The sequence below is a fragment of the Oncorhynchus nerka genome, linkage group LG27, assembly GCF_034236695.1.
Source record: "Oncorhynchus nerka isolate Pitt River linkage group LG27, Oner_Uvic_2.0, whole genome shotgun sequence".
NCBI classification, from domain to species: domain Eukaryota; kingdom Metazoa; phylum Chordata; class Actinopteri; order Salmoniformes; family Salmonidae; genus Oncorhynchus; species Oncorhynchus nerka.
The window spans coordinates 39707497-39735249 of record NC_088422.1 but is presented as its reverse complement, the minus strand read 5'-3'; the positions used below and the strand labels follow the sequence as shown (position 1 = coordinate 39735249).

The following is a 27753-nucleotide window of genomic DNA, read 5'->3' as shown; positions in this document are numbered from 1 at the left end:
TCAAATTCTCTAAATCATGAAAATAAGTCTTTGGGACTCATTCATTTTTCTGTTTGAGCATTCTTTCCTGGCTTGGTTACACACACACACACACACACACACACACACTGTCTAAATGCCAGTAATCTCAGCAGTCAGTCACGACTAGGCTACCTCCTGCTTTGCTCAGTTCCATAGCTGGGGCCTTATCAAAAAGCCGTTCCTTTCCCCAGATTACAGGGTCTGGTCCAATGAAAATTCATACGTTCAGATCCTGCTCTTGGCGAAGCAGACAGATAAGGCGGACGTTCAAAAGGAGCGTCTGCTCTGCTCCTCGGCACAGATAGCTTAGGAGGACCATTTCTTGGCACGGAGCGCAAAGTTTCACACTGATCTATTGAAACGTCCCATCATCACAGTCTCACTCGAGCAGATCGTGTCCATTCCATTCCGGAATTCTAGCAGGTATTTCTGACACCCCACCCAGGTCTGAATAACACTGTGGGTGTCAGTGTCAGGGGCCCCGTCTCAAGAGAGAGGAAAGGAGATGGACTTGACGGACAGGCAAGAGCTACACCTGTACTTGCCCTTCAAAACATTTTTTTTTAAACACTAAAAGAGAATATTTCTTGACACCGGGGCGGCTGGGCCACGCCTCAGAGGAACTGTGAAAGAAGGGATCCAAGTCATCCATCCTTCAGTCCATCACCTCCAGCCTAGATTAGACACCAGTCTGTAATGACCTGACCTATGCTCCCTGTCGGGCTGATAGATGTAGGCCTCACTAGAATTTCTGGTACACAGGAGCAGACCTGGGTTCAAATACTATTTGAAATACTTTGAGTGTTTGCTTAAGCCTGCCTGAAGTGCCAGTCGGGTGTGATATGCACTTTTGTGACTTCTCTATTGGTGTCAGTAAAATTTTCCACAAACAAGCTCACCCTATCACACCTAAAGTATGTGAAATGATTTCAAATAGTATTTGAACCCAGGTCAGCACAGGAGAGTCTATGCAGTGTTGGTGACCCGGGGATACTTGGCATTCGGGAGCTGGGGCAGGGTCGGGAGGTTGAGATTAGAGATGTTAGAGATGGCTGTGATTGAGGGATGTGGAGCTCCACCTGTGAGAGCTGTCATCATGTCTCTGGCCTCTCAGAGTCAGCCATGCCTGATTTACACGGCTAATCTCCCTCGGTCTCTCTCTATGCCCACTTCTCTCTACCTCAGTCTCTCTCTCCTCTACCTGTCTATCTATATCTGACTGGAGGAAACCATCTCGCAGTGTCTGTCAGCAGTGAACAGCAACCTAAATCCATATCCATGCACTCTCCCCTGCTCAATACACACACACACACACACACACACACACACGGTATCCTCACATACAAGTAACTAACAAAAAAAAAGTTTAGACACCAAGGCTCATCTGAACAGAAGATAACGGCCTCTAGGACCCATGTGTAATAAATTAAGTTCCAGTCCAGCGTGTTTCTGTCCTTATCTGATGTTGATAAGCCCATGTCACAGCCTTCACCTCCACTGAGGAGAGTAGAACAACCATCAGGACAGGACCCCACTGTGTTCGCTCAAACTCAGTTTCCCCTCCCCACCTCAGAGTTGACTCCATCCCTCCCCCAGCTCGGGCCTGTTGTGTGGGGCTGATTCCACTGCGCTGGGCGGTGTGGGGCTGATTCCACTGCGCTGGGCGGTGTGGGGCTGATTCCACTGCGCTGGATGGTAGGGGGTGATTCCACTGCACTGAGTGATTCCACTGCGCTGGGCGGTGTGGGGCTGATTCCACTGCGCTGGGCGGTGTGGGGCTGATTCCACTGCGCTGGGCGGTGTGGGGCTGATTCCACTGCGCTGGGCGGTGTGGGGCTGATTCCACTGCGCTGGGCGTTGTGGGGCTGATTCCACTGCGCTGGGCGTTGTAGGGCTGATTCCACTGCGCTGGATGGTAGGGGGTGATTCCACTGCACTGAGTGATTCCAATGCACTGGGTGGTAGGGGGTGATTCTACTGCGCTGGGCGGTGTGGGGCTGATTCCACTGCGCTGGGCGGTGTGGGGCTGATTCCACTGCGCTGGGCGGTGTGGGGCTGATTCCACTGCGCTGGGCGGTGTGGGGCTGATTCCACTGCGCTGGGTGGTGTGGGGCTGATTCCACTGCACTGGGTGATTCCACTGCTATGGGTGGCGTGGGGCTGATTCCACTGCGCTGGGCGGCGTGGGGCTGATTCCACTGCGCTGGGCGGCGTGGGGCTGATTCCACTACTATGGGTGGTATGGGGGTGATTCCACTACTATGGGTGGTGTGGGGGTGATTCCACTACTATGGGTGGTGTGGGGGTGATTCCACTACTATGGGTGGTAGGGGTGATTCCACTACTATGGGTGGTGTGGGGGTGATTCCACTACTATGGGTGGTGTGGGGGTGATTCCACTACTATGGGTGGTGTGGGGGTGATTCCACTACTATGGGTGGTGTGGGGGTGATTCCACTACTATGGGTGGTAGGGGGTGATTCCACTACTATGGGTGGTGTGGGGGTGATTCCACTACTATGGGTGGTGTGGGGGTGATTCCACTACTATGGGTGGTAGGGGGTGATTCCACTACTATGGGTGGTGTGGGGGTGATTCCACTACTATGGGTGGTGTGGGGGTGATTCCACTACTATGGGTGGTGTGGGGGTGATTCCACTACTATGGGTGGTGTGGGGGTGATTCCACTACTATGGGTGGTGTGGGGGTGATATCTGGACTAGGGTCCTATGACACTTCCAGCTCCTCAGACTTGATTGTAGCCTCCCACTGTGAACTACTGTTCCTTTACTGCAGATGTGTTTTTTGTTTGGTTAACGGCCTCCGAGGTTTTTATATTTGTGTTACCTCTCGCGGGTCGTTCAACAGGCAAGGCAGAGCAGGGCCGAGAAGGGCAGCCACCCGGAAGGCAGATACCCCCAGCCCTCCGCCTCACTATACTGCCGTCCGCACAAAAATACTCTTGTGGGAAGAAGTGGAGATGGCTGTCTGGGCGTCACACTGCGCTGCACTTCAGGATCATTTAAAAGCCCCAGTTGGATCCTTTCCCCCACTCGCTTTTTAAAATCTTCTCCAGAATGACATATTAAATCAATATTTTGTGTTTGTTCAAAATAAACCGAATAGCCAGGGCTCCTATTTTCAGTATATTGAATCAAACCCTTTCCAGTGTTATTGCAGGCGTTTGCAGCAAAAAAACAGAGGGTTTACAAATATTTCTAATTCAAGCGTTCATTTGTAAAAAGGCCTGGAAAGAATAACACCCCTCCACAGTACAGAACTGTAGTATATCAAGTCTCAGGTTCCCCTCTACACTGATTCATGGGGTAGACGTGAAATATTGGGCCGTTCCTTTTGACTCATGAAATCAACAGAAAATATGGCGTCAAATGAGGCGTTGCGGCTCAGATGCGCTCGGTTGTTACGCAAGATAATATATGGCAGAAGAGTGATGGGATGTTTGTTTTTTCAGAGTCACTAAAGCAGCTAGACTAGAGCATCAGGATGGTTCTGGTCTGTGAAGGACTGAGCACGCACGTGTGTGTGTGTGTGTATGGCGGACGGTCTGCGCCTCTAGTGACACCCCAGCCCTGTGCCTGCCAACGCTGTGTAACCAGCGGTCTGATTTATGTCCCAGAGCCCTGCAGAGACTCTTCCTCTGGACTGTATGTTTTACCAGAGAGAGAAGAGAGCCAGGAAGAGTCTGGAAAGAACAGACCTACATGGGTTCAAATACAATTTAAAATCCTTTCAAATACTTTTAGTGATTGATTGAGCTGCGACGGAACCAATAGAAAAGGATCAAAAGGGCAAACCCTGCCCACATGGCACTCCAGTCTGGCTAGAGCAAACGTCAAAGCCTTTGAAAGATTTTAAATAGTATTTGAACCCAGGTCTAGGAGAGAGTCTGCTGAGAGGGCTCACACTCACTGACCTGGAGTCTGTGCTGTCCGTCAAAGTTCCAGGAGGCGAGACTCTTCTCGGAGGAGCCAGAGATGCCCCTCTGCCCGGCGGAGTCAAAGTCCAGACACATGACGGGCTCAGGGTGGGCGGCCGCACGGCTCAGCACGGACCTCTGGGATACGTCCCACAGCGCCAGGGAGCCGTCCTCATAACCAGCTAGGAGGAGAGGGCCAGGGCTTGAGTCTGGCTAAGGGGGATGAAAGAGCGAGATAACGAGGGTGAGAGAGGGAAAAGAGAGCAATGGGAAAAATAGCATAGGAGATAGGGGGGTGTTACCATGGAAGCAAGAGGGCTGTGGAGACAGAGCAGGGATTATCTGTATGGGAGCACACTGACACTGTGTGACTTGAGGACCATTACTCTCCAGCAGACTATTACAGTGCTTGTCACTATACTCCTCATCGGTATCTCTTCCTACAGGAGCAGACCTGCAAATAGACTCATTGCACTGTCTAACACACACACACACAGGTTTTACACTCGTATTCTATATATCATATTCTACTGCACATCCAGACAACAGCCTTTTACTATGTGTTTACTGGCTGACTGTGATCAGACAGGGAAGAGGAGTTATGAGGAGGAATACAGTGGGCTCCTAAATCAGTTGAGTGGATGAAAACAAGCAGAGGGCTTCATAGATTACGTCACAGCTGGAGAAAGGGAGAAAGGGAGAAAAGGAAAGGCGGGAGAAAGGGAGGGCGCCTCCCTCTCCCCGCCCCTGACTACGGGCCCACCATTCATCTTTCTCGGAAAGTAAACGCACAGCCCCCTCAGTCTGAAAGCTCACCCCCTTACAACCACCTCCACCTCACCTATCATTATGTCTTCTGGGGAAAAGTCAAGCAAAAAACAAAAATAGAATGCTGGCAGGTATCGCAACCCAACCAGTTTAGAGGGAGGATATCTCCATAACCATTAAGTATTTAGAAAGCAACTATGCTTCTCTGTACTGGTAACACTCGTCTTGGAGCCTTCGCTACAAACTTGACCCATCTAGAGGCTGGGCATACCATCTGGCCTCAAGCGATAGTGTGCCCTGCAAAGGCAAGGCTGATGGACGACAAATTCTTTCCATATGTGTAAGGAGCCAAGAGAACCGAAGACACTTTCTCCCCTCCTCCGCAAGTCCTCCTCTCACTTAACAGTATATTTCTCTTCTCAAGCCCTAAACAAATTATAGACAGACCCGTGTATTCCTTATAAACACGTCACTAACGAACGATATTAATGAGATGAAAAAAAACAAATAAAAACTAAGTGAAAATCAGCGTTCCCCTGCCTGCCGGCTGGGTTTCTCTGGGTTGCTAAGCGTTACCGCCTGCTGCCCCTCGGCCCTTGCACTTCACTCTAAGAGTAGGAGCTCCTCGATTGACGATGTCACAGGGCGGAGGTCAGGGAACCCCGGGTAGACACCTAATTCATTACATCCTCCGTAGCCCCTCTATGAGAGGGCTCTCTGCTGGAGTAGGGCTCACGCTTCAGGGAAAGATTCATCATCATAAAGCACCGTTGGCCAGATGGATGAACGGTGCACCCGGAGTCAGAGAAGTGGGGCCGCTGTACTGTACTCCATCAAACTGTTGTTCACCATCCAACACCATCTCCTACGTGCAACCCAAATGGCCCCCTATTCCCTATAAAGTGCACTACTTTTGATCACACACACGAAGCAAAGCTTAGGAGCACAGAGTGAGGTGAGGTCTGTACAGAATGCCACCATATATATATATATATATATGTGTGGGTGAAGCTTTGCTTCACTGAGTAGAGGGTCAGACTTGAGCAGAAGAGGTCTTGGGATTTTTCATGTGTTCTTCTAATAACCAAAGCAGGGTCACACATGCTCTACCAATCTGCTGTATGTAATGTAGAACACCATACTCAACCTGTTCATCATCATCAGTCACACAGTCACAGGACTCAAGACTACAGTACGTCCCAAACCAGTGGTGGGAAAGGGAGAGAGAGAGAGAGACAAAGGGAGAGAGACAGAGAGAGAGAGACAGAGGGAGAGGCCTGGTGATGTGACTGATCAGGGGAAAGGAGCGGTGGGCACCCCACCACAGCAGCACATACGGAACCAATCCCATCCCCGTCCATCCATCCGCTCTACTCCACTTCACTTCACTTCACTTCACTTCACTTCACTTCGCCATGACGATGGCTGTGGGGCGATGAGCTGAGAGTGATGGATATCTGTATAGGAACATTTCCTTCTAGCCGGCAGCCTCTGTTCATGTTAAAAGCCTTGCACATCATACATCACGTCCACATCTCCCCTCCGCACAACACATGGAGGCACTTTCTCCCTCCGCTCGCCGGCCTTAGCCAATCAGAATGCGCCGTTAGCTCGTTTACCTTCCAGACCCAGACCCCATTACGCATGCTAACTTTAGGGAGGCCTGGGGAGGAGAGAGGAGGGGGAAGAACACAGAGCAAAAACCCAAGAGGGGAGGGCAAATGAAAGAGCTCCGTAATATGGATTTAATCCTTTCCAAACGTCCAGCGTCGAGCGTTTAAAAGGCGCCAATAAATCTGTTCTCAGGTCTCCGTCAGCATGATGGAGGATCCTTGCTCTCACTCTGTGGCGGGATGGAGGGAGGAGAGAGAAAGGAGAGCCAACTCATTGTCTGCCCTCCAGAGGGTCAAAGGTTGAGGAAACAGCGGGCTGCACCAGCAGGGATCACGTGGATAACGAGGTGAGCGTCTTGTGATTGACAGAATGTGTGGGCAATATATTCAGGCTGCCTGTGTGTGGCTGGACCTACTATACCCCTCAACGCTTGGTTAACACATTCATATGCAGAAACGTGTAACACATAAAGACGTACAGACACACACACACAGTACTGTAGACACACACACAGTACAAACTCTCGTGCGCACAAACACACATTGTTTTCAACTCTCCCCTGGCAGTTAAGGTTTTGTATTGATCTCCACCCAGCAGCATTGCAGTGAGTTTTCAAGTAGCTCTGTGATAGTAACAGATGATTCTGGCCCGGTGTTGAAAGGATCAAACTGGAATGATTTAATGTAACCTGGGCCTGGTGTCTTACAGATCTGCCTGCCTGCAAAAGTATCCCTCCCATTGACATTCCATCATTAATAATACTATTTTCTGGCACTTAACACTGAAACTGCATTGGCTTCCAAAATCTAATGAAAGGAAATAGTAAAGAACACAACAAGGAAAGAAAACAAAAAAGTATTAAGCAATAAAGGACAATTACCATTGATGTCTGGTGATACATACAGCCACCCAAACTGCCCTGGGTCAACACACTGTACACACACGGCATCGCCTGCTCTTTTCCTGCTGCCACTAAACTCCCAACGAACGCAGACCCAAACCGCCCCTGTTGTGTCATCAAACCAACCGGCCGCAATTCATTAAACGTCTTGCATAAAGCAAATCAGAAATACTGCAAAGCAAGAAATATTAATTAACCATGAAAATAATTACAGGTCTCTTTCATGGGGGGGAATAAAACTCGACAGTATTTACAAAACAGAGGGCGGTGAAGAATCTTTAGATGCAATGTGCAGCTGGCTGGTGGTTAGAGGGCTGGTTGAGTGGCTGATATATGGCTGTTGAACCCCAGCCTTTGCACACACTGTAATTACAGTGTTGGGACTCGACTCGCTCGTCGTCAATCGAGAAAGGCACTGGAAAAAATGGCCCGGGACAAGTTCTAGCTATAAATCACCGAGCCAAGAGTAGTCTCATATTTGTTGACGTATCTTTTATGTATGCGTCTTGTCAAAGGCTCTCAGCCAATCCGTTTACAACCAGTAAAAATAGAAACATTAAGAAGGAAGAGAGAGGAAGGGAAAATACTTTTTTTTCTCTCTCCCTTTTATGGTTGTAAAGTGAACTGACTGAACTCTATAGTGCAGTGTGATGCTGCACTGTAGCTGCAGGTGGCTAGACTGTGTCCCAAAATGTATCCTATTCCCTTTATAGTACATAGGGGTCAAAACTAGTGCACTATATGGGAGATAGGGTGCCATTTGGGACGCAGCCCTAGACTTCTGGGAGAACAAGACAGTGTATTGGATACTCCTTGCCTGCCATAGCTTGATGCACATGACCATCCCCAGCTTGGCTTGTGGTATCAGGGAGCAAACTGGGCTCTTGCTGGGCAGCTCAATGATCTTCACCTGTAGGAAGAGGGACAGTCAGACACCCAGGCAGAATAAGAAGCGGAGTTCTACATGGTTATTACATTCAAACTAAGTCATTAACTTTCCCACCCAGGCAAGAGATGATCAAACAAGCAGATATGTCGTGGTGTAATAATGTTACATGATGTACTGCTCTTTATTTGGTTTTATGTGTGATGTAAGTGCCTTAATGTGTTTGGACCCCAGGAAGAGAAGCTAATGGGGATCCATAATAAATATAAAACATGAACAACGGAGACAAGGCAAACCTTAGGCCGGGTGCCAGTCACTTAATTTATTTATTTTTCATTTTCATTAATCAAGTTCAAACTCGATTCCCTCATTTCAGCGCAGCAACAGGAAACATAACAGCTTTACACTTTATGGCAGTCTTCTTCTTATTAGACTCAAACAGGGGGGAGCGGAGCTACAGTCTATAATACATCCCAATAAGACCTGACTTCCTGACCTAGATACGCTGGCACTGACTGATAAAATACAGTCTAATGAAAGCCCATGAGAGAGAGAGAGAGCCTATAGCTACTCCGTCTCTGTACCTAGATACAATCTAATGAGAGGGAGGCAGCCCCTATGGCTAGACTACTCAGTCTCTCTGACTGACACAGAAACAGAGAGATACATCCTCATTAAGGCTCAGATTAAACATCCTGTTCAACAGACCAATCCGATTCACACATCACGTTACGCGGACCAATCGGATTCCACATCCCGTTTAAGGGAGTGATCTGTATTTTAATCGGGGTGCCTCATGTTTACCCCGAACTTGCCAGCCAGACAAAGAGGGCTTTAAGTAGCTGCTTCACTCACTGTGCCTCAGGTGCACACACTGATATCCATAAATAAAACACCCACTCTTTTAATTAATGCTTTTGCAATGGAAGCAATCCGATGGCAACGAGGTAGCGAGGGAGAAACATTAAACCTGCCTGCCTCCCAAATTGATGGTGCAACTCCTTCCCTCCCTCCGCCTCTGGCTCAGATCTACACCAGCGTGCCATGCTTTGTAGCTGAGTGTGTGTGTGTGGAGGCATGGGTCTAGACCTATGATTAGGATCCCCTGGGAAAGGCATGGATGACTGTGGGAAAGGCATGGATGACTGTGGGGCAGTCAGGGGTGAGACAGGAGAGCGGGACAGAGTGATAAGACAGAGGGTTTGTGTGTGTGTGTGTGCGCGCGCACGCATGAGTGCCGTCACAATGTCATTATTGAGGGTGCTGGTCTTGCAGGCGCCCCGTGGCCTCGCCCTGCCGGTCTCTATAGGCTGAAGTTAGCGGTGGCACATCTGTCTCATTCATGTGAGGCTTCTTCAGAACAGGGTGAATAACACGAATCTGAAGGCAATAACGGTGCCTGGAAAGCTGCCTGTCGCACACATTAAGAATAACTCACATGAAAGTGGGGGGAAGGTGAAATGTGCAATCATTCGTCTGTCATTGGCTGATACACACTAAACCTACGCCTGCTCACAGGTTTCTGTAAGAGAGGCTTAAGTCCTTCCACAAACACAAATCTCTCTCAGCCCCCCCCCTCTCATCATCCCTCAGCCCCTCCCCTCCCTCTCTCACCCCCCTCTCATCATCCCTCAGCCCCTCCCCTCCCTCTCATCATCCCTCAGCCCCTCCCCTCCCTCTCACCCCCACTCTCAGCCCCCCTCTCTCATCATCCCTCAGCCCCTCCCCTCCCTCTCTCACCTCCTCCATGGCTTCTCCAGCGTGGGCCAGTAGCCATCTCCCAGGGCCAGTCTCTAGCAGGGAACAGCGACAGAACCCCACACTGCCGGTCCACAGGGCGTCCGTGACATCACCGCGCCCCTCTGCCAGGTCCCACAAGCACACACGCATGTCGCGCCCCTGACTGACCGACAGTACACAGATCATAATCACACACTAACATATTACAGAAAAGACTGCAGTTAACATGGCACACGCAGTGAGGCTACAGATGTATGGGCAAGGTTTCCCCAACGGGCAGCCAGCAGGCCGAACTCTTCCCGCTGCTGCTTTTATTTGGCCCCCAATTTTTTGGAGCATTTTTGGACAAAAATACTTCAACACCAGGATATCAGCTCCAAGTGATTTTTATTTAAGAAATCTGTTCAAGTATTCCCACACATAATTAGAAAGACACACGGGTAAGCAAGGCTTGAAATTATTATGTTTTAGTCAAACATTATATCCATTTGGGCTTCTTGCACTTTATTTTCTTGCACCACCCCCCCCCCCCCCCCCCCGACAATCTGCTCAAGAAAAAAACATTATAAAATCGGCCCATGGCTGAATCTAGTTGATAAGAAAATCAATGGTCCAACCTCATGTCTCTATCATAATCTGTTCAAAAGGTTATTGGAGTTTTTACCCTAGTAGGTTGGCCAGGATTCAGGTGACTAAATCAATGGAGACCACAGAAAAAAAGCAATAGGAAATCTGGACAATTGCACCTTGTAAACCAGGCTGGAATCTGTGCAAGGATGAAGGCTACCTGACAGGCTCACTCGTCATCTTTTCTAATCCGCAGGACATAAAACAAGAGGTAAGATGAATATCAATATTGACAAGTGACATGTAGTATTTTCATATATTATTATTTTTTTGTTTTTTTTGTGTTTAATTTTACCCCTTTTTCTCCCCAATTTCGTGGTATCCAATTGTTTTTAGTAGCTACTATCTTGTCTCATCGCTACAACTCCCGTACGGGCCCGGGAGAGACGAAGGTTGAAAGTCATGCGTCCTCCGATACACAACCCAACCAAGCCGCACTGCTTCTTAACACAGTGCGCATCCAACCCGGAAGCCAGCCGCACCAATGTGTCGGAGGAAACACCGTGCACCTGGCAACCTTGGTTAGCGTGCACTGCGCCCGGCCCGCCACAGGAGTCACTTGTGCGCGATGAGACAAGGACATCCCTACCGGCCAAGCCCTCCCTAACCCGGACGACGCTAGGCCAATTGTGCGTCGCCCCACGGACCTCCCGGTCGCGGCCGGTTACGACAGAGCCTAGGCGCGAACCCAGTCTCTGATGGTATACGCTTTTCATGTTAATTTGAAATTCCAGTTCTGTCATGAAGATTTCTCAACAAAAAAAATAAAAAATCTCGCTGCAATGTCAACAGAGCAAGCACTGAGTGTATACCAAGCGTTTCTATTTTCAAATCCTTTTACATTTAATTCAGCTTGTGTCATGCTAACATTGAACCTGGCTAATTTCATACAGCTAAACAATGCGCATGGTAAGTAAAAACTGAAGAGCAGTTGAGGCCTGGTATTGTCAGTAAGGTAGTTCGTCATTACCTGATGAGAGTGTCTCTGGAGTGGAGCATGTTGAGCCAGGTGACAGAGGCTCCAGAATGACCTTCTAGAACCCTCTCAGCTCTTCTGGTGGTCAGGTTCCACACATGGACTGACCCCTGGCCTGAGCTACACAACACAACATTCAAGTCCTCATCGTTCTTACGTCATAAAGATTCATCTGCATGTAACTAAAGCATGTTGTTACGTATGAGACGTTTTCAAAAACAACAAATCATATACCCAACCATTCAACAAGGACATGTTTAAAAAACGACAAGTGCTGCGTGTCTGGCTACTAATGCAGCTCAGCTGTTCTATGGAGACGGGGCGTGATCCCGTACCCAGAAAAGAGCAGGGGAGGGTCCCCTTCACAGCAGCCGAAGTGCAAGGCATTAAGGGGGGATCCAGCCCCCCTCAAGGTGTACAGGGGAGCAGGGGCAGGACGAGCCATCACTGGGTCACTCTCGAAGCTCTGGAGGTCACCACCACAGTCATCTCATCCACTGGAACACAAGCAAGATCCCGCAGTCACAACTGAACTGTGTTAAAAAGGAGAGAGGTCAACCAAACAATGGAGGCTGTTTGAAGTGAGTTGGGTAAATCCTGTTCTGATTACAATGGAATTGAGGGGGATGATAATAAGTGAAAGGAATGAGGGTGTAATTTTAACTTCATTTAGGTGAATTATTCCAATCAGTGCAGATCCAAATCCAGATCCGATAGTGAGATTGAGTTTGGCTAACACGCAAGCCTGGGCTGATGTCAACGGTGTCAACTATGATTGAGAAAGACCTTGCCATTAACAAAAGGGAATTAATGAATACTACTCTCCAGACAGAGCTGATTAGATTGACTCTTGTAGAAGGAATTTGTGCAAGTTAGAGGGATAATAATAACGTGCCTAAAACAAGCCTTTAGTATCCATCTTCATTTGTTGCTATAAAAACAAATGTTTTGGACAGTGTCAAAAGGACTATATTTCATACATCCTCAAATCCTCAGCCATCTTCCATTATGGTAATAATTTGAGAATGTCTAATAGACAGTCTATCTATTCACTACATAAATAAGGCCTGTGGGCATTAGGCGAAGAAAGAAGTGGATGAGATATTTCTTCCTCGTCCTTCTAGGCCTGCATGATAAGAGCTGATCTTACTCAATACGTCCTAAATCCCACCACTTGACAGCTTAATTACTGCAAACACAGAGTCAGGATTTTCCCTCGAGTTTCGATCTACATACGCTTCTCAAAAGACAGCAGCAGGATTTTGAATTTAAACCTTTTTGAATTTGTCATGCACAAACTGAATCATTGAACTTGTAGTTCAGGACTAGAAACTGAATTGAATTAACATTGCATTTAGTTTTAAAACTCAAATTTCAACATGAATATATTCAGTTTTAATATGGTAGATATTGCATTCATTGTCTGTGTATCAAGTTTACAAACTAAACTCAAAAAAAGAAAAGTCCTCTCACTCTCAACTGCGTTTATTTTCAGCAAATTTAACATGTGTAAATATTTGTATGAACATAACAAGATTCAACAACTGAGACAAACTGAACAAGTCCCACAGACATGTGACTAACATAAATGGAATAATGTGTCCCTGAACAAAAGGAGGGGGGGGTCAAAATCAAAAGTAACAGTCAATATCTGGTGTGGCCACCAGCTGCATTAAGTACAGCAGTGCATCTCCTCCTCATGGACTGCACCAGATTTGCCAGTTCTTGCTGTGAGATGTTTACCCACTTTTCCACCAAAGGCACCTGCAAGTTCCCGGACATTTCTGGGGGGAATGGCCCTAGCCCTCACCCTCCGACAGGTCCCAGACGTGTTCAACAGGATTGAGATCCGGGCTCTTCACTGGCCATGGCACAACACTGACATTCCGGTCTTGCAGGAAATCACGCACAGAACGAGCAGTATGGCTGGTGGCATTGTCATGCTGGAGGGTCATGTCAGGATGAGCCTGCAGGAAGGGTACCACATGAGGGAGGAGGATGTCTTCCCTAAAATGCACAGCCTTGAGATTGCCTGCAATGACAACAAGCTCAGTCCGATGACGCTGTGACACACCGCCCCAGACCATGACGGACCCTCTACCTCCAAAATCGATCCCGCTCCAGACTATAGGCCTCGGTGTATCGCTCATTCCTTCGATGATAAACGCACATTTGACCATCACCCCTGGTGAGACAAAACCGCGACTCTTCAGTGAAGAAACAGGAAACAGTGTTTAAACCCTTTACAGTGAAGATCTGTGAAGTTATTTGGATTTTTACTAATTATCTTTGTAAGACAGGGTCCTGAAAAAGGGACGTTTCTTTTTTTCCTGAGTTTATCATTTCAATTCTAACAAAGTTTCATATATTCAATTCAATTCTGATTCAAAACCACATCCTGGTACTTTTCCAGACAGGAAAGGTAGAGGAGAACAGATTCAACAGAATCAAACGCTCTGTATGTTAAACAGTAGCTGCTGGCGGTTCTGAAGCCAATGTGGCATGTTGAATAGATTTTCTTCCTATGAATTTGTCTCTAGCATTTGAACCATTTTGGCTATAAGCTATTATGACCCCATTCCTGAAAGCGAAGACTCTTGAACATGGACGTGCCTTCTGTTCACCTTTATTATATTCACAGGCCGTGCAGGAGACGTTAGAATGGCGTATATAAAAAACCCTTTTGTATTAAACTTAATTTGGCCACCATAAAAATATAGTTCAATAACCCTGTAACATTCAGGACAACAAGCTGCTTTCTTAACGAGTAGCCTACCGCTTCCCCCCCTGATTCCTCTCATCCCGAGACTCGAACTCGGGACATCTGCCTCGCAAACACAAACACACATGACCACCCTCCTGAGGTGTTCCAACCCAACACACTATTGAAAAGGCCTTCATCAAATTGCCCAAGGGGTGACACTTCAGGCTGATGAGTGAGTTTCACAGAACCCCATCTGCTACATTCACCTCCCAAACTCACTCCACAGTGACCCAAGTGGTTGAGCTCAGCACAACTGTAGATCCAAGTCCAGTGGCACCATTGTAAGGGACGTCACGCTGCCTGCTTAGCGAGTACCGCTTCCCCCTGATTCAGCTCATACGGAGACTCGAACTCAGGACTTCTGCCCCGAAAAGACTCTTGGCCACCCTCCTGAAGCATTCCAACACATCGTGCTATTAAAAAAGGCCTTCTTCAATTGCGTAATGGGCGACACTTCAGGCCGAGGAGTGACTTTCACAGATCTCCACCTGTTGCACTAATACAAGTCTTCAAGATACAGCAAGGTTACTCCTTAAAAGAGCATAGTTTGGTGATTCATGCTTATGTGATGAGCAACCTGAAGACGTATTCGTTTGACGTGTTAGTTTCAGGTCTCCAGCAAGGGAAGTTATTATAGGGGTGTGACTGACTAGACAAAGACTGTGTTAGCCTGCTGAGCTAAAGCCTAGGGATTGGTCTTGTGACTAGGATTTGTCTATTCGAGGAGGTCGTCAAAGGGGTGTGGATGAGCAACTTGTCTGAGACCTGCAAAGTTGCATTGTCTGGCGAACAGGAGACCTGGGTTAGAACCATTGAGATATAAAACAGTTCTATCTATGGTTAGAACCCCCTCAGTCAAATTAACACGTCTTTAGGTCTCAGGCAAGGTTGCTCATCACATGCATGGATCACCAAACCACCTCTGCTGCACTCTCATTAAACGTGGTGCACAGATCCTCCAGAAATTGTTGTTGTGCAGGAGGCCTGATTTCAAACCCAGTCAGTTATATTGGTGCTGTGATCTCTGAGTGTGAGGTCAAAGGGGGGATGAAACCTAACTGCGGTGGTTTGATGAACCATGCCATTTTGATGAGAAGGCCTAACCTTGCTGGAGACTTGTGTCAGCTTCCTGAACTCCTCCCCATGGGCTTAAGCTAAGTGGGCTAACACAGTCTTGTAAAATGCAGGAGACCTGGTTCAAAACCAGTCAGTCACATATTAAACAAGGAGTGGAAAGGCTAGTCCCTGTGATCATCATAGAGGGGAGAGTCTTAGCTTTCAGGAATGGGGTCATACTAGCTTATAGACAAGACGGTTAAAACGCTAGAGCCAAATCCATAGGAAGGAAATCAATTCAACATGTCACATTGGTGGTTTCTGAAGCTAGAGGCTACTATTGACAACAGAGAGCGTTTGATTCTATATCTTTCTTGGCTGGCAAAGTACCAGGACGTTGTGTCTGTTTTTGAATCTGAATTTAGAGAACTGAATTTAAAAACTGAATCTGAATGCACCGGAGAAGTTGAATATATGAAACATTGACAAAATTAAATTATTGGTTGTAAACTTGATACACGGACAATGAATGCAATATATAGCATATATATTGAAACTGAATATATAAATATTGAATATATAAATTGAAATGGAAATTTAAAGCTGAATGCAATTCATTCAATTCAGTTTCAAATCGTGAACGATAAATTCAAATTAATGAATTCAATGATTCAATTGCATTTACCATCGAAAAACGAATTCAAGTTCATTATCTTAATACAAAGTAAAAAAAATATGGAATTCAAATACAATCTCTGTTGGCACTGAAATCGCTCCGTCAGAAACGTGAGAATAGGCCGATTTTGTTTCAAGACTTTTGTATTACTCCTTTTTCGGCAATCTTAGTTTATAATCACACCCACCCCTACTCCTATAGGCTAACCCTTGCCCTCCACATCAGCACACGCTGAAACTGGAGCCGCAGGTATTTTGGAGAAGCTCATTTCAGAAGGTTATTGGTTCAATTGTCCATATTAATCTGTGAGGCTGAGAGAGACAGACCTCTGGACAGCCTCCCTAATTAAGAAGAGGGCACCTGCACCACCGTCTAACTCGAACCATCACAAAGACCACAGTCATCCCCAGTCCCACACCACTATCCCATTACCACTTCAGCCAGCCAGCCACCACTATCACACTATCACCCAGGGTCTGACCGCTCAAGCAGAGAGAAAGAGGATCCCCTAAAGCTTCTGGAATCGGTCACTGCATCATCATAAATGACTAGTCTAACCAGAAACCAGAGACATAGGCCTACAGCTTAAGCATATTATAGGTTTACCACAAGCGACCTAATAATCTAAAGCACTGACTGTACAAAACATTAAGAACACCTGCTCTTTCCATTGCATAGACTGACCAGGTGAAAGCTATGAGCCTTTGACCAGGTGAAAGATGTGTCACTTGTTAAATCCACTTCAAAATCAGTGTAGATGAAAGGGAGGAGACAAGTTAAAGAAGGATTTTCTAGCCTTGAGGCAATTGAGACATGGATTGTGTACAGTGTATTCGAAAAGTTCAGACCCCTTCTCTTTCTCCATATTTTGTTACGTTACAGCCTTAATGTGAAATATATTCAATATTTTTTTCCCCTAATCAATCTATACACAATACCCCATAATGACAAAGCGAAGACAGAAATACCTTTTTACATAAATATTCCGACCCTTCGCTATGAGATTCGAAATGGAGCACAGGTGCATTCCGTTTCCATTGATCATTCTTGAGATGTTTCTACAACTTGATTGGAATCCACCTGTGGTAAATTCAATTGATTGGAAATGATTTGGAAAGGCACACACCTGTCTATATAGGTCTCACAGTTGACAGTGCATGTCAGAGCAATAACCAAGCCATGAGGTCGAATAAATTGTTTGTAGAGCTCAGAGACAGGATTGTGTCAAGGCCATGATCTGTGGAAGGGTACCCCAAAAATTTCTGCAGCATTGGAGGTCCCAATAACACAGCCCCCCCCAAAAAGTTTGGAACCACCAAGACTCTTCCTAGAGCTGGCTGACCAGTCAAACTGAGCAATCGGGGGAGAAGGGCCTTGCTCAGGGAGAGGAGTTCCTCTGTGGAAATGGAAGAACCTTCCAGAAGGACAAACATCTGCAGCGCTACATCAATCAGACTTTTATGGTAGATTGGCCAGACAGTAGCCAGTCCTCAGTAAAAGGCACATGACAGCCCACTTGGAGTTTGCCAAAAGGCACCTAAAGGACTCTCAGACCTTGAGAAACAAGATTATCTGGATTGATGGAACCAAGATTGAACTCTTTGACCTGAATGCCAAGCCTTACGTCTGGAGGAAACCTGGCACCATCCCTACGGTGAAGCATGGTGTTGGCAGCATCATGCTGTGGGGATGTTTTTCAGTGGCAGGGACAGGGAGACTAGTCAATGGAAAGATGAACGGGGAAAAGTACAGAGAGATTCTTGATGACAATCTGCTCCAGAGCGAGCGCTCAGGACCTTAGACTGGGGCAAAGGTTCAACTTCCAACAGGACAACGGCCTTATGCACACAGCCAAGACAACGTAGGAGTGATTTCAAGGACATTCAGAGACTTGTCCTGAGTGGCCCAGCCAGAGACCGAACCCGGAAATAGCTGTGCAGCAACGCACCCCATCCAACCTGACAGAGCTTGAGAGGATCTGCAGAGAAGAATGGGAGAAACTCCACAAATACAGGTATGCCAAGCATGTAGTGTCAAGACTAGAGGCTGTGATCGCTGCCAAAGACGCTTCAACAACATACTGAGTAAAGGGTCTGAATACATAAGTAAATGTGATAGTTTAAAAAAAAAATATATAAATGGGTGTATATTGATGAGGGGAAAAAACTATAAATATATTTTAGAATAAGGCTGTAACGTAACAAAATGTGAAACAAGTCAAGGGGTTTGAATAGTTTGTGTGCCATTCAGAGGATGAATGGGCAAGACAAAAGATTGAAGTGCCTTTGAACGCGGTATGGCAGTAGGTGCCAGGCTCACCGGTTTGAGTGTGTCAAGAACTGCAACCCTGCTGGGTTTTCACCACCACAGTTTCCCATGCGTATCAAGAATGGTCCGCCACCCAAAGGACATCCACCCAACTTGGCAACTGTGTGACGCATTGGAGTCAACATGGGCCAGCATCCTTTCGACACATGCCCTGACGAATTGAGGCTCTTCTGAAGGCAAAAAGGGGTGGAACATTAGGAAGGTGTTCCTAATGTTTTGTACACTCAGTGTAGTAACCTACTTTGGGGTATGAAGAAATTGAACAAAATGGCAACCGTAGAAGTTTGTGAAGATATATTAGTTAAGCCTGAGGTTGTGAAAGGATGGGTGGGAAGGCCAGGCTACATTCCATAGCTATTGTTGTGCTGTTTCTGTTGCCGTTTCTGTATGTGACAGGGAGGCTCACCCTGATAACAGGTGGATTAAGGTACCTTTCCCTTATTGTACTACTGCAGGCCTACAGCTCTTGGAGCTGGGCTGAGGCTCAACTAGTTTGGAACCACACTGTGCTTTCGTTGTACAAACACTGACTGCCTGGGCCTCAGAACATTCCTCCCCTGACCAACCGCCTGCATGTCAATCAAACACACTGGCTGTGCATTGGGGGTGGTGTTTGGATGATTGACAAGGAAACTACTGCAGTTGGGGAAATATCACAGAAGTAGGTTGCGCGCCCACCACCCAGCCTGCATCCCCCACAATAGAATGGTGAAGGTGGAAATAGAAACAACCCCATCTACCACACCACTGCTTCCTCAGTCCACTGTCCTCATCCTCTGTTTAGTGGCGTCAGCATTTCCAGAGCCGCTGCCTGTGATTGCCCCAACAATGGAGCTGTTGTGGTGGCTGGTTGTTAGCAAGTCAGCCAAAAACCCCAATACAAACATGTGGAAGGCAGTGAAACTACACAAATAAACAGTCCAGTGACAGGGTGTCACTCAAACCCATTCAGAGAGGCTCTTCAATTGTTTCACGCTAACCTGAGGCGGCAACCAAGCAAACAAAGCTGTAATTGGTATTCTAGTCCAAATGTTGTATGAAAACTGATGTAAAATCAAGACAAATACTGTACTTAAGCGAAAAACTCACCAGAAGCGGCTGGGCGGAACAAACAGAGCGAGGCGGGTGGAAAGGACGGGACAGGCAGAGCCTGTATGCTAGCAGGATAGTCCATATCTCCAATCACCTTCGCTGATAGCGATGTTGTGTTTCTATTAAGTGGATGCGTTGATGTTATTTAACATGTATGGTAAAGCCTTAACCCTTAGCTACCTCTCAACTGAAATGAGCCTGGGAAAAAAGTGAACAAAGACAACATTTCCCTGTGTGACTACAGTGCCAGACAAAAACATAAAAACAGAGACACATTCTAATTGAGCAAGGCGTCAAAGCGGACAACCTGCCCGCCTGGCTTCGGTTGGGTCATTATAATTCAAAACAATGAGTTCTAAAAAATATATGACACACACGCCTCGCATGCTCACCTTTTGTGTGGAGGAATGGATAGTTGTAGCAGTAGGCCTATAGAAGGCAAATAGGACACTAGGCCGCACGCTATTGTGGAGGATCATCAGTGTTGGGCAAACCACAGGTCTTATAAACCCCCCCCCCCCCCCCCCCCCCCCCCCCAAGTTAATAAAACTAAATACCCGACATTTCAAAAATGATTGAACCAACAGATAACCATAAAACCAGTGGGTCAGTCAGGGAATTTGTCATATAGCCTACCCGCAAGAAATTATAGAAGGGTTAATTAAATTTGTGGGACAGGGAGGAAGGGAATAATAAATCACATTGACTGATTAATATACCTGAGCTCCTCCGGACCAGATCTGCCTGCCTGTCCCAGTGGGAAGAGCCAGGCAGCAAGGCCAGGGAGGGAAAGAGTAAGTCTCCTACTGGCCCTGTAACAGATAAGACAGCTCTGGTAATCTGACTCTAAGTCTGTGGATAAAGGCAGCGTGTCTCTTCTCGGCCCATCTGTCAACACCTGTGGGGTAATTAGGCCTAATTATGAGAGAGTCCGCTTCCCCTTCATGTTATTAAATAAGAGCCAGCTCCTCCAGCCAGGTATCGCTCAACACCGGCAAGGGGCTGGCGACCTTCAGATCAAACGCAGCCACTACCTGTGTCCCCTGCTCCGCAGAGCTTGCTGCTTATATGAAGGGGGGGGGGGGCTTCAAAGTTGTGGAATAACGGCTGTCCAGACCACATTCCTTCAGTGGCTCTTTGGAGTTGGTAGCTGCCTCTCACATGATAGTTAGCCACCCACCTGAGCTGCCCCTGTCATATTATGCCATTCATAAATACGAGCAGGACATACAGATCACAGGGAGGCTGTTACGGAAAATATACTACCCAGTCTCCCACTACCCATTATGTAGAGAGAACAGGGCCAGGGTCTGATTATAATCATCAAATTTCAGCCTTGATAAGCATGATGAAAATGACAAGCACCTTGCAGAGCATTCACACACACACACACACACACACACATTCTGAATAGCCTGCTTTTACAGGTTATTTTAATTAACAATATGTTTGACCTACTTGGCTAAACACACTACGGTAGGTTCCATGGCAACTAAGAAATGCCTCCTTTAGTGAGATCATACCTCAGCTATTAGTCATTGTTCTTTATTGGAACAGTCTTATCTTGCATTTCCCCCTTTTCTCACTGTTCCTCTGTGGGCACTTCCACTTCACTGGGGCCTGGCTGCATTGACTCTAACCATTAGTCAGCCTTTCTTCAGAGACCCTCCCCACATCTAGGGCTGTTACGGTGACTGTATTACCGCCTCACCGGTGGTCACGAGTCATGACCGTAGTCAAATTCCACATGACCTTTTAGTCACGGTTACAAGGATTCTCCAAAGCTCTGATGCTGCCAATGGTCGTTAGTAGGCTACCAAACTTGCTAACGGGTACTATTGTCCCTTTAAATCCCTCTGACATCAATAGAAATATATATGAAAAATCTAATCAAACACTTCATGAGAGCCCATGAGCTCAAGTTGCGCAACATTTCTATAGGCTATGTAATTGCGGGAGAAAACAGAGTGATGGCCGCTAATAAAAAGAGGAGGATCCCATCAGCTTTCTATAGGCTAGGCCTACTATATGTTTCTCAACTTTCCTAATATTACGCACATTGCTTCTCTTTACAACAGGAGTATAGCCTACCTGGCTGGCATGAAAATGAACCACGGGAAAAGCAGAGGACGAGCCAGCAGCAGCAAGAGACAAGGAAACAGCCCTTGCCTTAGCCTAATTTTCTAAGAAAATTGAGAAGAGAGGAAACAAAACTTAATTAGGTCTATAATCAATAGCCTAACTGTTAAAATGTGCCTGGCTTTATAAATAGTCCATATTGATCTACAGAACTGAGACAGATTTTGCTTTTGTTGCCTGTTTGAGTGTTTAATAGCTTACTGATTCTGCGAGCACCATGGCAATGGCAAAATGTTGGATAAAGCAATTTCACAGATTCAGCTGTTTTTAAATCTTTGCTATGCTGTAATAAAGGCTTTACAATTTATTTGGTTATAATAGACTGGTATTGCCTATCATTTATTCAGTGTTCTTTACACTGTTCGAAAGAGGCTCTCGCTCCTATACACTCCTTTTTCTTGATCTCCTTATTGTTATAATTACTATTATTATGATCATCATTATAATAATAAGTAATGTCATTATCATTAGTAGGTTTAAGTATAGCAGCCTTGTATAAACACCATCGAACTGTAGGCCTAAAAGCGCATCCTGGTTGGTCTTAATACCGTAACTTACTTAGGCCTATATTTCAATATATAGTGTAGTGCAGGGCTGCCCAACCCTCTTCCTGGAGATCAACTGTGCTGTAGGTTCTCAGTCCAACCCTAATTTAGCATATCTGATTCAGATAGTTAAGGTCTTGTTGAGCAGCTAATAAGTAGAACCAGGTGTGTTAAATTAGGTTTGGACAGAAAACCCAGAGGACAGTAGATCTCCAGGAAGAGGGTTGGGGAGCCCTGGCCTAGTGTATCACAAGACATTCATGCTTTGAAATGCAATCAAGCATTTTAGTTTTTAAATAAATATCAAATAGGGAGCTTTCAGCTTTGAATAATTAGCCTAAACAATAAATAAACGGCAATTCACGAACGCATGCAACCGTTTTTTTTGTAATAAGGGCTTTAGATATATTTTTTCTCTCGTTAGAAACGACACTCCGGTACATGTATTGATTTAGTGTTGTTTACACTGTTCCAAACGGTCAGAAAAATGTATATTGTAATCTAACATCAACTTCATGACACACAATACCTCTCGCAACTCTTGCTCCCTCCTTTATCTGGATCTCCAGTAGTTTCCACAACTAACTCAATGTCTTCCACAGATCTGACTTCCCCTTTCCCTCCTGAGCAACCAGTAAACATTTGCCCGTTTCAAGTACATTTTTCACGTCCTCCGCATCTATTTTACTGTCATGTGTTACTGTGTTCAGAGTTTGTTATAACCAATTTATTGATGTGATTATGATAGGCTATAGATCAGGCCCTATTGGTCACGTAAAGAGAGCAAGGGTCAAGGGAATAGGGGTTGTTTTTCCTAAACAAATTAGGGATTTCGGTAACAGAAATATTCAGTCTGAAACAAGTAATGAAATACACGGATAAAATGACGTGGCAGCTTCAGCACACACAGCGCAACAAACACTTGCTGTGGTGCTTTTTTGCTGCAGTAGGGAGGAGCGAGACAATGTTAGCCAGTCACACAGACATTGGCTGTAAAAAACAAGGTAAACAGTGTGACCGTCGGGCTCTTTCTTTAGTCAATTGTGTGTCATAATTATTGAATCAAACAGTGTGTTTAAAGCATCAGACAGGCTCAGTGCATATGTAGTTGATTTGATTCAAACACATAGGGTGTGACTGTCTTGCGCTTTATTACAAATGCCAAGCCACTCACCGACCATTGTACCAAATGGTAGGTTGGACCTCACTTTATATGCGCAGAAAGATACATTTGTATGTGTTCATCTACAAAGCCCCTTTGGGTGAACTCACTCTTTCCCTCTGTAGTCTGGTCTACTTCACCACCAGCAGTTACCATACCCGGTATGCTAGGTGGTTGCTACTTAAAGTCCCCAGGACATTCACAGTATTAGACAAGACTACCTTCTCTTCTTGTGCACCAGACACATGGAATAATCTACAGTCCATGCTTCATCTAGATATGTTTTTGCCACTGAATTCATTTAAAATATTGATGGGAGACTCTGTTACAGAGGAGTGTAAATGCTTTTTTTAGGCTGGATCATGTTGTTGTATTGTTGTATGTTTTAATTCTGTAATGTATTGATTGTTGCTGCCTTTCCTTGAAAAAGAGACTCTGGGTCTCAATGGGCTTTTCCTGGTTAAATAAAAGGTTAAATAAATAAAATAAATACATGGAAAATAAGTTTAAACATTTCGACCAATCAATTGGTTGAAAGAACAGGACGATTCTCGGTAGACCAATATTTGTTTTAGTCGGGTACCGCTGTACTATGCTTGGAATATTTATTTCTCGCATAATAAAATAGGTCAACTTTTGTACTATAGGGGATAGTAGATTGATATACGCCAGTCCTTTTGCTGTTCGTTAGGCCTACTCATCTTGTTGGCTGACAAAAAGTAAACGTGGACGGTTCTTCCAACATCTTCAATTTGCGCCTCGGAAGTCTTATCTCGCGTTTCCCTTTTCCTCCATGGGTATTTCCACTTCACTGGGGGCCAGGCTGCCTTGACTCTTTAACCATTAGTCAGCCTTTTCTTCCGACCCTCCCCACATCCCTGCCAATACTATCAGATTCTCCCGAGGAGGAAACCAACGAGCTGAATGGAGACCCGGGTCCATTATAAAACTCCAGTTTATTCAACAGCATAGGAAGTGGAAGGGACACACACCCTTTTATTGTGTGACTGATCGGCTGGTGGGGAGGGTATCTGGACTGGAATAACTTGACACCCCAGCACAGCGGCAGCTAGCCTAGATAGAGGGTAAAGTCAGACACAAGTGCACCCACTCCCACTGTCATTCATGGCGCCAATGGGGGGGAAGAGGAGGCATTGTTCCCGTCAATGGCGTGACTGCTGAACTGGGGCCATGGTAGATAAGGGACTCTAATACCATACAAACCTCAATCAAGCAGGCAGGCACTGATGGAGCACTTTGTCACTGCATCGTCCTGACGTAGGGCAACAGGTACCTCTGTCTTATCTGTTTGTATTATCACCAATTCCCTCCTCTTGGGGTTTTACCTGCACACTTCAGGATAGCGGGACATGAGGATTGGCTGCTATTCATCACCAGCCTACACCACTGCTGTACTCCTCTGGCTAACCACCTGATGTGCCCTCTCCAAGACATAACAAATCAATAAAATTGACTAACTAGTTAGACAACTTTTTGGGCTCTCAATTTAATCACTGTTCTCATCTGCACTATTGTATCACACATTCTCCTGACATGTTTAAAGTCTGTGATTAACAACCTGTGACACTATTCTTCCTTGATAGTCTCTTACTAACGTTGGTGTTGAACAGGAAGCAGGGATCTAGCAGGGATTCATATCTAAGAGTTTGCTATAAACAACGCAATCTAGCTTGATTTACCTATACAGATGCAGTTATACTACAATTGTATGTATTGTCAACGTTTAAGATATTAATATTTAACTACTCGCTAGAAGCTTCTATCCCAGCTAACGTTAGCCTAGCTAGCACAGGCTTTCCAATGCAATGTGCTTATTAGCTATCTAAGTGGATTCATATCTAAGAGTTTGCTATAAACAACGCAATCTAGCTTGATTTACCTATACAGATGCAGTTATACTACAATTGTATGTATTGTCAACGTTTAAGATATTAATATTTAACTACTCGCTAGAAGCTTCTATCCCAGCTAACGTTAGCCTAGCTAGCACAGGCTTTCCAATGCAATGTGCTTATTAGCTATCTAAGTGGATTCATATCTAAGAGTTTGCTATAAACAACGCAATCTAGCTTGATTTACCTATACAGATGCAGTTATACTACAATTGTATGTATTGTCAACGTTTAAGATATTAATATTTAACTACTCGCTAGAAGCTTCTATCCCAGCTAACGTTAGCCTAGCTAGCACAGGCTTTCCAATGCAATGTGCTTATTAGCTATCTAAGTGGATTCATATCTAAGAGTTTGCTATAAACAACGCAATCTAGCTTGATTTACCTATACAGATGCAGTTATACTACAATTGTATGTATTGTCAACGTTTAAGATATTAATATTTAACTACTCGCTAGAAGCTTCTATCCCAGCTAACGTTAGCCTAGCTAGCACAGGCTTTCCAATGCAATGTGCTTATTAGCTATCTAAGTCCACAGGCTATCAACATTTGCAAAAAAAACACAGCACTAGCTCTTTAACGTGAGTCCAAATACCAGTGATACTAACAATAGGAAAAACGATACATTATCAATGTGCATGTCATTTGAAAGGTGTCAAGGAAGGTACCTTAGCAAAGCGTAGGGAAGCGATGCAAAACAAGCGCCGGTTGAACTTGAAGGACCCTTCTTTTCAGTCGTCCTTACCAGTGCCTGCATTTTTTTTTGCAGTTCATGCGCTGACATGGACCATTGAGCTTTTGGCTGTACCAACGCCAACTGAGTGCCCTTTTCTCTCGTAGTGTAAATGAAACAATTAGAATTTCTAAAGATTAGCCTACAGTAAATACAATACTAAAGAGACATTATCATGATAATATAACATAACATAATTAATTATATATTATATCAGATGTGTGCTGTGTTTACAATGAATTAATGGCACAACCTAACACGTCTGAATCTGAGTGTAGGCCTATATGAATAGCCCAAGGATAATACAAATTTCACATTTATTAAATCTATCAGATTCAGTCATAGCATATGAAAATATGAAGCCCCATTAAAGCCACTCAACTTGTAAGGTGGTTACTAATAATACCACTGACAATTTAGCAATGCAATCTAAATATTCTCTGAATATATTCAATCTGAAACCTGGATTTGACTTGAGAGATCCTGAGTCCCGTCAAAGACAGAATATGCTGTTTCTGGAGGTTTGAAAATAGACGAGTAGAATCTGCAAAACTTTTGGCAAGGTATAATACTGAGCAAACAAGACTATATTTAAAAAATTAAAAAATTCAGTCTAATTGAGAAAGAGAAAAAAACAAGCCCCTAATCCACAGAGCACACAGTGTCCTTTCATGAGTGTGCTGGGAGAGACCTTTATTTGTCCATTCCTATCATAGAAAATAGGTTTCAAGCTCGGCTGGGTCTGAGCGAGAAGATTAGATGTAACCAGAGTGTTTTAAACCTCTTTAGGGGCCATGGATTAAGGCTGGAAGATGGCTACATTGAGCCATTCCCCCTCACTCCTAAATGAAACAATAAAGAATACAAGATCACAGGTGTTCAGTCAAAAATATTGTTAGGGACCAAGGAAGAATTTGGCATGAAGAAGAATTCATGTACAGTGTGACGTATTGTCTTTATGAGGGCTTGGAAATATGCCCCACGCATGGTCATGAATGATTACTTTACATCAACCACAGCTGAAAAACCAAAAAGAAGTGGGAGAGAAAGAACCACTTCATATACCTGTAGCTAATGTGATGGGAGGGAGGAGGAAGAGAATGCAGACAGTCAATGGAGGGAATGAAGAGGAGGGGAGAGGAGGAAGGAGGGGTTAAATCAATTACAGCTAATGGAGGTGGCAGGATTATGACCCTTCAGTGGAGGGCCACAGGAACGTGTCTGCTGACTGGCCTGGTCAAATGCCATGCCCTACATCTTCATCAATTATTGGTGGCTGTCTCAGTTTACCCCGTGTGGATGACAATGTCTGCCAGCCCAGTGCACCTGGGTGCCAGTGCCCCGGTCTCCCTGGGTCCAAGGGATCACTATTATCCATCCAACCAAGAGAGAAGGGCAAGGATACATACCATACAGTAATGGATAAATACCATACAGTAATGGATACATACCATACAGTAATGGATTACATACCATACAGTAATGGATTACATAACATACAGTAATGGATACATACCATACAGTAATGAATACATACCATACAGTAATGGATAAATACCATACAGTAATGGATACATACCATACAGTAATGGATACATACCATACAGTAATGGATAAATACCATACAGTAATGGATACATACCATACAGTAATGGATACATACCAGACAGTAATGGATAAATACCATACAGTAATGGATACATACCATACAGTAATGGATACATACCATAGAGTAATGAATACATACCATACAGTAATGGATACATACCATAGAGTAATGAATACATACCATACAGTAATATATACATTCAGTAATGGATACATACCATACAGTAATGGATAAATACCATACAGTAATGAATACATACCAT

At 45.2% G+C, this 27753-nt stretch overlaps 1 protein-coding gene across 5 annotated transcripts in view; it reads right to left on the bottom strand.

The window, feature by feature from the left end:
• LOC115111765 (guanine nucleotide binding protein (G protein), beta polypeptide 1-like) overlaps positions 1–25919 on the bottom strand; it is a 29665-nt gene extending 3746 nt beyond the window's left edge. The window contains exons 1-6 of one of the 5 annotated variants that reach the window (XM_029638168.1): positions 25818–25919; positions 11806–11967; positions 11465–11590; positions 9868–10030; positions 8059–8151; positions 3956–4171 (exon numbers count right to left, since the gene is read on the bottom strand). In XM_029638168.1, coding sequence (XP_029494028.1) covers positions 3956–4171; positions 8059–8151; positions 9868–10030; positions 11465–11590; positions 11806–11915 — 708 coding nt within the window. In that variant the 5' untranslated portion in view covers positions 11916–11967; positions 25818–25919. Of the gene's footprint in view, positions 1–3955; positions 4172–8058; positions 8152–9867; positions 10031–11464; positions 11591–11805; positions 13979–18285; positions 18853–21477; positions 21570–25817 lie in introns of those variants that run through there. The other 4 variants (XM_029638169.2, XM_029638170.1, XM_029638171.2 and 1 more) reach the window with 4 other exon arrangements.
• Positions 25920–27753: the final 1834 nt, after the last annotated feature.